The sequence below is a fragment of the Cebidichthys violaceus genome, unplaced genomic scaffold (assembly GCF_023349555.1).
Source record: "Cebidichthys violaceus isolate CVI_PGR_0920_01 unplaced genomic scaffold, fCebVio1.0.p SCAF_10, whole genome shotgun sequence".
NCBI lineage: Eukaryota > Metazoa > Chordata > Actinopteri > Perciformes > Stichaeidae > Cebidichthys > Cebidichthys violaceus.
The window spans coordinates 3,727,458-3,743,074 of NW_027176263.1; the positions used below are offsets into that span (position 1 = coordinate 3,727,458).

Sequence of the window (15,617 nt, forward strand, 5' to 3'; positions counted from 1 at the left end):
TACAGTTTACATATTATTATTTTTTTTTTAAATTTGTATTGAAATGGTCATATTATTAATTTTCTTCGTCTGTTTGTCCCAGGTCTATTATAGGCAGGCGATTCTTTTTCATTGTGGGCACACTCTATCTGTACCGGTGTATTACAATGTACATCACCACTCTGCCTGTTCCGGGGATGCACTTCAAATGCTCTCCAAAGGTATTACACACACACACACACACACACACACACACACACACACACACACACACACATTTCTCTCCCCAATGTAGGTCTGTTGAGCATGAAAGGCTTCTTTCTTACTTGCGCTTAACGCTTTAGGCAAAAAAAACGTGCTGAATAGGCAAATTCAGCAAAAAATGAGCTCTCTTTTGTAAGTTGAGAGGCTCTTGAGTGCTCTCCACTGACCACCGATTGTAAGATATGTGCATGTCCACTTTTTTTGTGAGTCACAGGAGCTTTGAGTGGTTGCTACACTTTTTGAATAGGTCCTGTTATTGCAATATTGCAAATGCTCTACTAGGAAAGCAGTTTCAATCCACCGTGTGTTCCTGTTGTGACATCTTTTGAAATATTGTGTTTTTGTTCATAAAACAATCCCGGTGAGAGTAGATTAGAAAATCAATGCAGTCTGTCGTCTTTGCATCTCTTAGCTATTAATGTAACAATCCGTGGCCTCCATAGTTGGAAGTAAAATCTTCTACACCCGCCCACCACACTACTGTATTTACTGTAAATTGAGATATTTTTTTTTAGTATTTGCAGTTTTTGCTACTTGAAATTCTGAACTTGATGTGTTGTAAGAAACAAAACTCCAGAAAAAATTGCTAAAGTAAAATTACCTCTAAAAGCAAGTGATTTGGACAAATCCAGACTCAACGGTCCTCTCTCTGTCTGGATTTAATCATGTTGTTCTTTCCTCTACATCCTACTTTTACACATCATATATTTCTTTAGCAGCTATGACTAATATTGTCAGCTTTTAGTACATTTGTAATAACTGGCTGTGTTTCTTTCAGCTTCTCGGGAACTGGGAGGTGCAGATGAGGAGAATAATGAAGATGATTGCTGGTGGGGGCCTCTCCATCACAGGTTCCCACACCATGTGTGGAGATTATCTGTACAGTGGCCACACCGTCATGTTAACGTTAACGTACCTCTTCATCAAGGAGTGTAAGTTCCATTGTCTCTAGACTATAGGTCAAGTACAAATACGCTCGCAGCTATCAATTCAGAAATCAGCATTAAGGTGAATTTATTGCAACATAACGCTCAATTTCATAACTGATATTTTTAGGTTCACACACAGTAATGTCTTCAGTAGCTTCTGCATCTTCCTGATAAAGCCCGGTGCTGCTTTGGCTTTCGCAACCCTTCTCTAAATTGTAGCAGGAAATGTAGCCATGAAGGAAACGTAGAGGAAATGTTGCACTATCCACGTCCACAGCTGTTCACACGTCAGTGTCACCGCGTTAAGACATTGCTCTTTTGCATAACCACATTTTTTGTTCCTCATCAGGCATTTCCTTTATCTAACGTAGCTGGTTTGCCCGCCCACTTGGTTCACCGCTAAGCACACGGGTCAGAAGTCAGAAGCATCTTAACTGCTTCTGGGTCAAGTTGTAGACATTGTTACATTTCTAAGGCTTTGAGTTAACAGTTACTCTGCTGCATCACATTACTACTGCAATGCTTTTCCACCACAGCAGTGACATCTAGTGGTGAAAAGGAGAAATGTTTGGTTAATATTTCTTCAGAAGAGACACAATCTGAACCTCTGAGGCCAAGTACAATGCATTTCCACCAGCCCTAGTGCCACATTTAGCTGTTAAAATGGATTTTCCTCTCGAGTTGATACTGCTGGGTTCGTCCTGCGTCTCTCCTCTATTAACCCTGCATGTTTTTAATGTTTGATTAACAGATTCCCCCAAGCGGTTCTGGTGGTACCACTGGTTTTGCTTGAGCTTGAGCACTGTGGGGATTTTCTGCATCCTTCTGGCCCATGACCATTACACCGTGGATGTGGTCGTTGCATACTTCATCACTACACGCCTCTTTTGGTGGTACCACACTATGGCCAACCAGCAGGTGAGTGCGACATGAGTTAGGTTCCTCAGTTGGACTCATTTGTATTAAAGTAGAGGGTTTATTAACTGGAACCTGTATTTCAGTACCTAGGTTACATAGAGTATGTACAGAGAGAGGGGTGCCCAGGTGGGAAAACATGTCATGTGAGTTCCTGTGTTGTCGTCAGCTGCTTGCAGAGGCCTTACAATGTACAGTCATATAGATTGTTAATCATCTACACACTTTCTTTTGTTGGCTTTGAAGTTGCAAAGCTACGGCACATTCTTGTGTTAGAAAGTGTTCATTCTTAAAATGATGTGTTTATAAAGTGGTGTTATTTTGAACCAATATTGAAGAATATAATGTATCTTGTATGTAGGGTTAGGAGATGTACTTTAATAACTTATAACTGAAGCTCTCGATAACACTCTTGTTTTTACACTTCTGCTTTTGTATTAAACAATTGAGGTGTGACTTGGATTTTTGGACAGAGCTAGGCTATTTTTAGTCTTTTTTTCTCTTGCATATTCAACGTACAGAAGAGAGTGGTATCAGTCTTCTAATCTGAGAGAGAAATGGATATTTCCAAAAATACCCAGCTATTCCTAAGATGTGTGCATCAATGTGAAGAAGTACCTTATGTTTATTTGGCTACTCCAACTAATTTAATACCTGAAACTCATTTTTGTCTGGTTATTTTAGCTCTGAAATGTTTCTCAAGTACAACATTGTATGTGATTTCCACTCGTCCGTGTTCGTGAAGAAGTCCACGTGAACGACTTTAGTGAACAGAAAGTACAGCGGACACGTTGTGAACGGACCGTAGGCCCTGAATAATGTAAATGAAATTGCTCAAGTTAAAAAATGAACTGGCATCAGATATTTAAAGACCCCACTTACACCATGTCTTTGTTTCAGTCGCTGAAGGAGACGTCGCAGAGCAACTTGTTCTCTCGCGTGTGGTGGTACAGACTGTTCCAGTACTTTGAGGAGAACGTCAGCGGCACGGTCCCTCGCAACTATCAGCTACCGTCATTGCGATCGTTGCAGTGGAGCCGCGGCGTGAAGTACAGCAAACTGGACATCCAGTGACCCCCTGTCCTGTCGAAGCAAGCAAGGACTATGACTTCCATAAGTGCTGTTTTTACCCGTGGAAGACGGCACTGTCAAACGTAGCGCTGTCCTTTCACCTCCAGTAACAGACACGTCCCTGTCCTCATGGGTAGCACTGTGACCCACCCGGTTCCTTTTTTAGTTTGTTTTTCTTCTTTCTCTTCTGGTAGTTTTGCCAACACAGAGCACTAATTTATATTTGTTTTGTGTGATTTTTCCTCGTCGTGGGCCACACAACGGTTTATGAAGCATTTCGACAAACTTCTCAAAGATTTTTTTTGGCCACAAGGACTCTAAACTTTTTCCCTCTCTGCACAAAACCGTAGTTAACGTCTGTGTGTTCTTACAAGATTTTTAGTGCAAAATAGTGTTGATCATTTGATAACCAAAATGCCATTAGCATTTTTTTTCCTTTTTTTATAGCAAATTACTTTTTGTAAACTGTCCTTGCTAAAATGAGTCAATGGTGCAAAAAAAATATTTTTTTTTAGTATGTCAAACTTTATTTTTCAAAAAGAAATGATGTCCAACAAAAGAGTTTTAGATTTTTACCTTTTTCAAGATGGATAACTGAGAGCATAAGAATCTAATGTGGTATAACATAATTCCAGTGCCTTTCTAGCTTGATTGTAAAACAGTTCAAGTACTCTGTGTCTTGTGTCTCTGTGCTGCGGCACAAGGTGGTACTTAGTTAACAGTCTCGTTCCCATGAATGTAAAAACAACTACGCCAGCCTTACCAGAAGATTGGTTTTCACAAAAATTAAGTGCAGTGAGTGAAATGTCCCGTTTATTTATTGATGCTTTATGATGTCAGTTTGTGCTTCGTTGGATAATGCGGTTCTAGCAGAAAACAAAAAAAATGACTGTTAATTGTATTTTTCTTTCTGTCTGTAACATTTAATTTTTTTTACCAATCAGTCTTTTAACCAACACCAGCCATGTTCTAAGCCTGATCATTTATGCTAAATTGTCTGTTAGTTTTACTTTTCCACAACTACATTATTTGTAAAACATCACTTCCTGATTGGAAATAGGAGAAGACGTGTCTCTAAGGTGCAGAGTGAAGTTATTCTGGACCTTTTGACATGTCTGTGCATCGTCTTCATCAGTGTCTCTCGCTCAGGAGACAGCGAGCTCCTCTCTTGTTCCCCATATTGAGTCCCATTTTGACATCAGATTCATCCTCGTTACTGTCTGGTCTTGTAACCTTTGTGGTGGTGATGAGATCTAGAGGAAAATGTTCAACGTCGATGCTCGTGTTAGGGAATCTTAGAGTATTAAAAAAAGCAACCCAGCAGCTTCAGATAAAGTACAGTACATGTCTGTAATGAATCTGTGTGTGTGTGTGTGTGTACTTTGTGTGGTTTGTCGCGCACTAAATCAAGCTGCTACCTTCCAGTTTAAAAACTAGAAGCAGCAAACACTCGACATGGAACTTGTGTGTGGGGAAGAAGCTGAAGCGTGATGCACAGCGCTGGTGATGTATTTGGCCACGTGTGTGTGTGTGTGTGTGTGTGTGTGTGCGTGTGCGTGTGCGCGGAGGATGACATTGATTTCCGTTAATGTGAAAATGCGTCTTTATTGATAATCCTAATCATGTACATGTTGGCTTGTTTTTTGTTGTTGTTTTGTTTTGCTTTCTTTGTGTAACTATGAACCGTAAAGAATAAGTATTGCACAAGTTCATCTATAGGGAAAGATTTAACGTTTTTTGAAACTTTTAATTTCAAGTTAAACTGGTAAGCTTTGATAAAGAGAAACTGCACTAAGCTTTAGATTATACGAATCCCAAATAAATATTAAGGATGATGTGATTTAATTTCTTTAAACTTTGTCTAAAGAAGGAGGTGAGAAAATAGCATTATTTCCAATTTATGAAGCCGATACCTTTCAATACCGACAAGAGTTTTAATGTTTGAGACAAATGGTCCGTAGCGTTGTCCAATCATTTCACTTAAAGAACGGTTCCACAGTTTTTAAAAGCACAGCAGGTTCCTCACATTCAGCCATTTTTTGATTTGATGTAACAGTTCGAACACGGCTCTCTAGTAATGTTTTAGGGGTTTGGTAAGGATGAAATTTGGCGTTACGGTTTGTCTTCTCGTTTGCCAATCAAGTTGGATTTATTTTTCAACGTTTGTTATCCTCGTATGTTCCTTTGTAAACTTCTTAACAACGTTGTCCCAATTTGTGTGTATTCCAGATATTTGTAAGATATGATAAAGGATTGTACTTGGGACGCTTTTGAATAAAACCTTTTACTAAAATGTATTTTATTTACTGTCCGTGTCTTTTCTTTTTTTAGTCTATCACAATCCGTTTTTCTTGGAGTAGATCACGTTCTCGTGGCAACTCATTGTGCCAAAAGATGACATCATGGCAGACCCACTAACAGCCAGCAGATGGAGTATTGAGTTGCATAAATAAGACGGGGTGGCCTCGCCTTCCTAAATGTATTTATGCATCCTGTTTGTGTTTATGTCTCACATAGTTCCCGCTTCCATTAATTTAGCCCATTCTGGGCCTCATGTTATCCCTTCAAACACATCATGCTGATGTTTCAAACGTTAGTCTTGTACTCTCTCCTCTCATCCACCCAGGTGTTTTAAAGTCTGCTGAGGTTTTTAAATACACACACACACACACACACACACACACACACACACACACACACACACACACACACACACACACACACACACACACACACACACACGCGCGCTTTCCAGTCCCTCGCAGCGACTGTTACATCTTTATAGTAATAACTTAAAGCGCCTGAAAATGTGGTTTAAAGTTTCAGTTTTTAACAATGACTAGTCATCACTTAAAGCTTGGAAAAAGACATTGCCAGGTATTATTTGTATTGAAACTCATCAGGACTGTATGAGTGTATTGTGATCAGATTTGATAAACAATCCCACATCATATTTTGATTTAAATGTTGCTAAATCCTAATCGGTGCACAGAAATGTGTGGCAGACAACTGATTCCCAACCAGTGAAAAGAGTACCTACTAAACTAAAATATAGAAAATCTCGTATGGAACAAAAAAACGAACTAAAACTGAAACTTTGTAAGAGAAGTTAGAATCCGATTAGGAGAGTAGGTTTTCTGGGCCTTTACAGCCAACATGTAAAGTTAGCTGCTGACTTTAACCCAATTTCTCTCTGTAGGATTGAAGCTGTTAATGTACTCTTGGAAGTCTAAAGTAAACGTGTCCAAAAAGTTTATCTTGCCAATTATCAAATGACTGATCCGTGCTTACTATGGAATCTCGCCTGAGCAGCCTCTGGGGATACGAGCGATCCAAACAAAAGCTAATTAGATCATGACCTCAGGTGCTGGTAAACTGTAGCAGAGGGGGTTTGATGAGTTTTCTCCAGTTGCCTGCTAAAAGAGCAAGAGGGCCCTCATAATTCGTTGCATGAAAAAGGATCATCTGTGAGTCTGGAGCTGGCTCCTGGGCCCGCTGGAGAATTTGCTGGCACCCTGGGGAGACTGTTCTGGCCAGCCAAACCCAAAACTCCCACACACTACAACTGTACACAAACGATGGAGAGCGAGGAGCGAGTCTGCTCCAAACATCTTGTCGTTTCAGCTGAACTTCATTAGACAGGCCAGAGTGAGCTTAATGTGGCTGAAAATATGTTTAAACATGCAGGTGTGCGGTCTGCACTGTGGACAGAAAACAGACTGTGTTCTTAATTACTGTCAGCTTGCTTTGGATTTAAAATTTCGGGGTGTTAAAATGAACCGTGTGTCTCAGCTCGACGAGGTTTTATTCACATCATATTCTGCATTTTACAGCATGAATAATGTGTTACCATGTTGCGCTGTCGTTGTCCAGTCTGCAGCCGCCTGTTTTCCAATCTGGCCGCTCTCCATGCTCCGCTCCGCCGTCCATCAATCATTTTTCCTAAAGAACAACATTTCTACTGCCTGTGCCTCAATATGTGAAAATACAAACGTTATCTTTTTACAGTTACACCACTGCATCATATCCTCCCCTCAAGGCCGTGAAGCCAAGAGAAACAGCGGCCTGATTCATGGGTTCACAATGTGAACAAATGTGAACACAAACAAACTAGTCTATTCTCAGCAGTGCTGTGGTCATTCACCTTAATACCATACTTAGCCTGTGAAGATAATGCTGCTGGAGTGGAGTTTTGTCTATTAATGGATGAACCCGGAAAGTGGGTGGTTAGAGAGAGAGAGAGAGAGAGAGAGAGAGAGAGAGAGAGAGAGAGAGAGAGAGAGAGAGAGAGAGAGAGAGAGAGGATTGGGCTAATAAAACTGCCATGGTGTATACAATCATGTCCTGAATTATAATGCCTGTTGACTGTTCGATGTCTCATGAAGATTAAGAAGTTTCCGGTTTGAACATTAATGCCACCACATGCCTCTCTGTGTTTGCAATCACTTGTCTAATGCTGTGGAGTGTTTTTGAGGAGCGTGTGAAGGAGAGCAATATCCTCCTCTGATTGACATCTACGATAGTTGATCAAGTCAGAATTTTTAATGTCGATATTGTGAACTTGATGGCAAACAGTTGCTTAGTTCAGCAGTAAGACTCCAAAACAGTTAAACAATGAGCTGAAACGCACTGTGAGATACTGAAGATGCTGATACAATGTTAATATAAAATATTGATTGTTGCCAATTTGCAGCAAGGGTTGGCAATGTTTTTTCAAAACCTTATTTTGTTATATTTGTTGAAATTCTCATTACATCCTGATAGCAATAAATCAAATGCTCTGACAAGAACTGTGTTGGGTCTTTCGGTTGGATGATTTCTAAAATCTAATTCTAAAATCTTGCTGGTTTCTCCAATGTTGCTGACCCCAAGCTTTAATATACAACAGTTTAATAATCTCTGTGCTGTTTTGGTTCACGTTGCTGCAGGCACGGATTTGAAGGACTGCAAAAAAAAAAAAGGCTAAAATATCAGCACTCAAAAACAGCAAGATGTGTTTTTATATCCCTTTTATTGTCAAACATTTTTGATGCGCGGCGAGGTCAAGAGAGAAACAAACACGATCCTCCTCCGACAACAGCACGCTTTTCTTTCAAGAGACTTGATATGATCGAAGCACTCCAGACCCAGAACCAATGAGCCTGTTACTGCTGAAAGACAGTTGTAACGATGATAGTTATTTTCATCACACACACCATTATCGGTGAGATGTAATGCCACCCTCTGCACCATCAGGGCCCCACACACAATCTTAAGAGACCATGAAATGACCCCCCCATCCCTCGCCTGCTAACCACTTAAGTTCATCCTCGCTTCAGAGTTTGTTAATCTCACCATGCTCTGTCAGTTGTACCAACTCTCCCTCCAGCCTCTGACCACTTGAAATTGCACTGCAGTTTCCATCTACCACTCGACTGGTGACTCAGTAACTGGCATAACAGCCAATATGACAAGGTGATTTTCAGTGGTGGGGGTTACCCTCGGGACACGCTGTGCTCTAAGAGAGTCTGAGAAACTCCAGCTTAGACGGTGTTGATAAGTCGGGTCACGGCTTGTGACATTGCTTCCTCTCCCTTCTATAAATCTCACAGGTTTTGGAGCGGGTTCCCTTCCGAGGGAGAGCGACATACTGAGTGATGTAGTATCAAGTCAAAAGTCATCTCACGCCAACTGAGGGGAATCTCTGGAAACAGTTTCTGTGACATCTGTCCACAGTCCTCGCCACCAGTCCTGGCATATGCAGATATGGACGTCCTCTGTATTCTCACCGCTATACCTGTGAGGCCGATTTTTAATGCATCATCCTTCAAGGGACACTCTGATCTCTGGCTACTGAGTGGTTTATTTTTGTTGATGGATTTTGGAAACGGGCCATGTTCCGATGAGCAGATGGTAGCCTGATTATCGTCAGATCCTTGTTGTCAAAGTGTAATTTAGATAGAGACCACACCGCTCCTGAGCTGTGGCTCTGGTGGCATTTATTGATCACTGTAATGTGGATTTAGTTTCTCCTCTTATTTGAAAATGTGTATGAGTATGGGCCTTTCTTTTAAGAGTAACTTGACACCAGGTTAGAAAGCAATGTTTGAGTTGGATGCGGTCAGAAGAATGTGCTTTGTTACACCTGTAACCACACCCAACAGTGATGTCACAGGGTCCTGGGGTACATCTGTACATCACTGCATCAAGGTAAACAATGTTAAACCACTGGAGGTTGGCAAAAACTAAATTTTCAAAAACTAAATTTTCATGGGATGCTAAGTAATTATTTTTTTGTACAAAAAGCTGTGAACACAACATTGACATTTTACAACCTTAATATGAATGTTATGTGATATTGGTTTATTATCATATTGGCAACCTATTTACACACAGCAGATATGGCACAACATCAGCATTCATTTGGAGTTAAACTCTTTTAAACTCTGTTTTTGGTCTCCACCAACTAAAAATATTTGCTTCTTTAACTGCTAAATGCTCCACTATGTTCCCCAGCTAGTCTCTAATTTAGCAAACATAAATTTGTAAACTTTGGGTCTGGAAATGGTGCTGATGAAAGCGGTGAGAGTGAACCAAAGATGTAAAAATGTGGGCCATAAAACCAAAACAACCAGCTCAAAGATGTTACAAAGCTCCGTAGATCTGAGGGGGACTACAAATCTGAGTTCATCAAGTGATCCTTTTCACACTAGACAGTCAAAATATTGTATCATTATATTCGAGCAGATTTAATGTAATATAAGAATATCAATACATTTTTGTGATTTATTGCTGGCTATTGGTACACAGAACATCTCTTGATATTTGAATCCAGTGCGTCTTGGGCTTCATTAGTCGTTGCTCCTGGCATCCACAGCAGCAGTGTGTTCTCTGGCTCTCTTGGCTCTCAAGGCATTGTGGGAAACTATTGGCTTACTTCTTGCTGGTCATTGGACAAAATCACAACTTCCTGTAAAAGCCCACAATGAAAAATCCAGACCTGAACGGGCATTGAAAGGCCAGTCAGCAGTGAGTAAATCAATAGAGAATGATTTTGAAGGATGGCAGCCGACTGCAATGTTGACTGAAAGCCACAAGCCTCCATCCTCCTATTTTGTCTTCCTTTGATTATTCTCAGTGTGTTGCTGAGTAGCTCTGACGATGATTCTTGTATTCTAGTGCTCTGTATCAAGCCCCACTGTGACCGACTGCTACACGTGGATTATTTTCTAACATCAAAAGCCAAGTCATGGTGACTTGTTAGCTCTGGGATGGCGTTTGGAAAGAAGTCCAAAGATTTGGTCAGCAGATGGGGAAACGGGGGAAGTGTCAGCAATAAATTCAGACTATATAAAGTCTTATGTGACACTGTACGTGTTAGTTCAGTAAGTCACAGCATGACCAGGGAGAAAATACTGACCATATATAGGGAGTGATGAGGCTATTAAAGCCAGAGAGCACAAGTGTCCCTGAGGAATATACCGGAGCACTAAAGAGGTGCTCCAGTATATGATCTGTAGTTCTGTAAGGATTACAGGTACTAGAACCCAAAAGCACAACTCTGAGACAAAATACAAGTAAAGTTCTTTTACTTAGTTCAGGCAGGGTCAAAACCGGGAGGTCCGTCAAACAGGCAAACAAATCCAAGGTCGAATAACAGGCAGACAGGGTCGGAACAGACTGATCAGGAACGATATCTAAGGTACGCTGGAGAGCTTGGCAATAGCACACAAGACAATCTGGCAGGGGACAAGTGCAAGTGAGGGGACCTAAATAGTAAGGGCTAATGAGGGAATGGGCTGCAGGTGAGATGGGGTGTGGAGGACCAGGTGAGGGGAATGAGAGGTGATTGGGTGTGAATGGTAGGATCTGAAATGACAGGACAGTTCATTAAACAAGCAGACAGGATGAAAACAAACTAATATGAAGGGGAATTTGTGACAAGTTCAGCTGAAGAGATCTCAACCCATCAAACAATCTTCTCTAGACCACTGTTAATTTCAACGTCTTACTCTGAATCAGTAATCTTTGATATTCAAAGGAGACACTGTTCTGATGTTCTGTACCTGCTCCATTCAGGGTTTTTAAAAAAACTCAAAGGCAGAGCCTGTAAAATCAGGTCTCATCTTTATTGCATTTTTTAAAAAGCTGATTCATGTACCTGATCCTCTTAAACTCTGTTAAGTAATCATACTTTCTTTGGCCGTAGGAACATTACCTTTCGCTCTGCGATGAAAAATTAAAAAAAGGAAGAGAGGGTTGTGTGACAAATAACCCGACTAGAGATCAGATAAAAATTAAATATACGTCTGACATGGCCTCAGAAGCAATGATGCTAGAAAATAGAGAAACACTGCAGCTGCAATCTAAATCTATGCGGATGATGAGTGACGCTGTTTGTCTTGATGAGAATGCACAAGGTCAAAGGTTTTTCCATAACGGAGGCATGCATGGCTGATTTACTGCAGCACACGCAAATGAAGAGCGATCACGCCTGGAACATGAAGACGAGGAGTGTTTGGCAGCCATGCCTGATTTTTTACCAGATACCTCCGAGCGCTCCTTTGGGCCGAGTCATCCACCAGTTTGTTTTTTTTCCCCGCAGCAATACAGTAATGTGCGCTCATCCAGAAAACATGGTCAGATTTTCTTACTGTACGCTGTTACGCAACATAGGCACAGATTCACCCAAGCATCTATGAAGAAAGTCTCTCTGTTTCTGTGAATTTCTCACACACTATCTGTGATATCCAAGAAATAGATGGCCACTCAGCTCGTGCATATTACATTAGTGAGCGGTTGCCCCTGGAGGCCCGTGCAGTTATTCTGGGTGAGCTCCTCTGGCGCCATGTGATGTCGATTGGAAAGGAAGAGGGCGTCGCTGGCTACTAGGCAACTGCTGCGAAGCGCAGATCAGGCGATAAAATCTCAATCTCTACTAATATCAATCAGTCTAGTCTTTGTTATGCAAATAGGGAAATTACATTTGTACTTAATCCACAGTGAACCTCGAAGGTTTCTTAAATTAGACATCAAAGTCAATTGTTGCATTCAGCTGCCAAAGAAAATTAATTGTGTCTTCTTTTTTTTTGTATCACAGTCAGTCAAATCTTTTCAACAAGATGAATAAGGGAAACACTGACTCACACCAAATCGCAAGACAATAAGGACAAGACAAAGAGAACAAAAGATGTTCCAGTGTGGTTTTATTTTGCTGGTGGAGAGGGGATCTCAGCTTGTGGAGGTGACTGAGAGTGTGGGCATTGTTTTTCTCACGTTTTTCCCACCACAGGCTCTGAAGTGACAGCTGAGACAAGACACTGTGTCTTTCCTTCCCCCACTGTAAGCACTGTAGGCAAATGTCAGTCAAAGACATCAGCCTTTTGTTTTGAGCGTCAACTGTATCCTCAACATCTCTTCTTGGTACATTCACTTTATTGTAAATGCAGCATGATCTCTGTTCTTCGCTTTGTGTTGCTGTATATCTTAAAAATACTTTTAAATCACTCCTCTCTTTGCCTCTGATGTTTCTATTTTCTATTATTATTGCTGGACAGCGTTCACTAACAGGTCCTGTAAGTGCTTTGAGACACAACTTTTTTTACAGCACCTTCCAGTTAGGGTGATGGTAAATGGTTTCACAGTGAGGGGGGGATTGTTAACCCCGTGCAGTTTGTTGACATGCCGCAGGTGGTGGCCTGTTGAATGTCCAGCTGAGCCAGGAATGCGGGGGCCCTCTAGGTGTAAGGCTCAACCGTGCTCAACCAGGAGAGGGTTCTCCTACAGAGCTAATGCTAGCACTGGTATGACACATCCTCAAGTCAATGTTTGGGATATTAAAGCACCATAAGAGGCATTGGAGCATTCAACATACTGTAGGTCTTTAGGTGACATGTTGAGAAGGGTTTTGTTCAGTGACAGGCTGAGAATCTGCACAATGGCAGCAAGCTAAGCAGCATCCGAGGGCCCTGGGGGTCTCCTACTGGTTTATTGCCGTGTCCCTCTGACCGCATGTGTCTGTCTTTAGATGGGCAGACCTTTATGAGTTTGTTGAAGTGAAGGCATGCTGTTGCAAGATTGTCCCTGCTAGCTGCAGATGCTTGGACCAGCCTCCGCTGTGACTTCACATTCTGTCCTTTCACTGGTCGTGCAAAGCGAGCTCAGTTCACCAGGATCCCTGCAGAGAAAGCATGTGCCGAGGAATTCAGGGGTCCGATAGCTGTGATTTTACACTTCTAGCTATCCAGTGGTGGAATGTAACGCAAAACATTTATTCAAGTGCTGTACTTAAGCGCACTTCTACTTAACTATTTCCATTTCATTCTACTCCACTACAACTGTTGTAAAAGCTTTACAACAATCTCATTTTTAAGAGGAAAAATATTTTTCACATTTCTCAGTTCCTTTTTGGCACAAACACTCAACTGACCTCACAGTTGTTGTTGTTTTATCAAATATGAGACTCAAAGGAAGAACAGCTGAATGTTTTCCTATATGTTTCAATAGAAATGCACATTTTGGGCTGAAGTTGTATTGTCCCCAGTGACCTGTTTGCTGGAATGTGTTAATTTTCTTATCTCTGTTTCCTGGACTATAGATGTAAATTAGCTTATAGTTAACTCTGGTAAACCAAACAAACTGAGCACTGTCCCTGTCAAATACATAAAATGAATGATTACCAATATCATTAGTATCATTCTGTAATGTCTAAAAAATATATAATGAAATGACATTAGATATCTCACATGACAAACAATTTATTACCAGAAGACTATTTGGTTTCATATCTTAACTTTATATTTTTTCATTATTTTCAACAGTACTTTTACCATTAATGGATGTTTCTATCAGTAGAGCATGTTTTTGAATAATTATTAAAATCATCAGACTTTTGGGGCTATTCATTTACATAATTCTGTGTAGAATCAACTCATTATATGTGAAAGCTTTGTGCGTATTTATTCCCTGACCCTGGCAGAAGAACGCCTGGCATACATCATCCATATGGTATGGTTTACACACAGGGGGAGGAACGTGCTCTCTCATACTAGCTTCCATTAAACGCATTCCTTGTTAACAGCCTGATAATGGCACACTAGTAGATCCTATAACTCTCCGGTGATGTGACTCATATCTCAGGTGTGTTTACAGCTTGTTACACAAGAAAAAGAAGCTTCTCTGGCGACGGACTACCTCGCTTTGCAACACATGCTTCGAGCTCCAAGAAACAGTCAAAGCAGCTCATCCTCTCAGGCGCTTATTCATCGCAAATGTGTCGCAGGTGACGACCTTGTCAAACACGTGCTTTCGCTAACACAAACACAAAGGATGAGAGACAGAAATGGAGAGAGAGAGCGAGTGAGGCAGCATCCATGTCGGCCTATGTGTGAGGCTGAGAGGCCTGAGGTGAGCTAAAGATGTCAAGAGGTCATTTCATTCCACTCAAAACCATCAATTACATCCCACCTCCACTGCTGTATTAGTTTGTTGCTTTAGTGCAGCTGCTGCACGGCCAGCTGGGGAGGAAAGACGGCTACTTGTTGTCTCGCAGCCTGAGAGATGAGAGGAATTCTCCACAGCTTATGTAACATGTCCCTTTTCATTCAATACATCCAGGGCTTTGTCCATGACTCAAGATGGGTATCAATAATACCATGAGTGCAGGGATTTCAATCCTGATGCAAAGTGAGATAAACAAGCTCTGCTGACAGAGATGCCTGTGACTAAAATGAATAGATATCCATTATTTACACCACAAATCAGACATGCAGGAATCCCAAAAGTCCATTTTTCCTGTGATGACAACATCACAACCTTTTTGTCGCTGCTCCTTGATGGTAAAGTGTCAGACAGCTTGGGACAGGCGTGAAAAGAGACACCTCTGTTTCACCCGAGAATTGTTAGGGGAGCAAAAAATAATCCGGTTTTGAACGAGTGCAGAGGGGCACAATATCCATTTTCTCAAGAAAGGTGAGCTGATTATGGAGCCATTTGGAGTCAGGCATGAGGGATAAGAGCTGATGAAGATATCTGTCTGGCTGTTGTATGTTTTCTCCTGAAGTGTCCACTCTGTCCATACAGCTAACACCTTCAGAACAAAATACTTATCATGACTAGGAAACATCGGTGGATTTAGAGTGTGACAGCAAAGTCAACAAAGTCTTTTCATTTGCTAAAGTCAATTTATTTTGCATCACTAAAACGAAGGACATAGAAATGAAATACTCATTGTCTGCTAGATATGAATAATTCATTACCCTAAACTGTTATTTTCAGTTGACATTTTGCTGACAAAAGATGTAACTCTGAGACAAAGTCCCTCTGTCACAAGGTTGAAGACCTCATCAGAGTACGGTGGCCCTGAGAGCTCAACACATGCAACTAAAGCAAACACAAAAAGACAAAACACAGCAAAATAGAGAGCATATCTATGTTCTCTAATGTGACAACACATATACAGCATAACAAAATGTAATGCAA

The 15,617-nt window shown here is 41.1% G+C and overlaps 1 protein-coding gene across 2 annotated transcripts in view; it reads left to right on the forward strand.

The window, feature by feature from the left end:
* Window positions 1-5,455, forward strand: part of sgms1a (sphingomyelin synthase 1a) — a 33,718-nt gene extending 28,263 nt beyond the window's left edge. For both annotated transcript variants that reach the window (XM_068721236.1, XM_068721227.1), the window contains exons 3-6: window positions 83-200; window positions 1,022-1,175; window positions 1,924-2,090; window positions 2,988-5,455. In XM_068721236.1, the coding sequence (XP_068577337.1) occupies window positions 83-200; window positions 1,022-1,175; window positions 1,924-2,090; window positions 2,988-3,161 (613 nt within the window). In that variant the 3' untranslated portion in view covers window positions 3,162-5,455. The remainder of the gene's footprint in view (window positions 1-82; window positions 201-1,021; window positions 1,176-1,923; window positions 2,091-2,987) is intronic.
* Window positions 5,456-15,617: the final 10,162 nt, after the last annotated feature.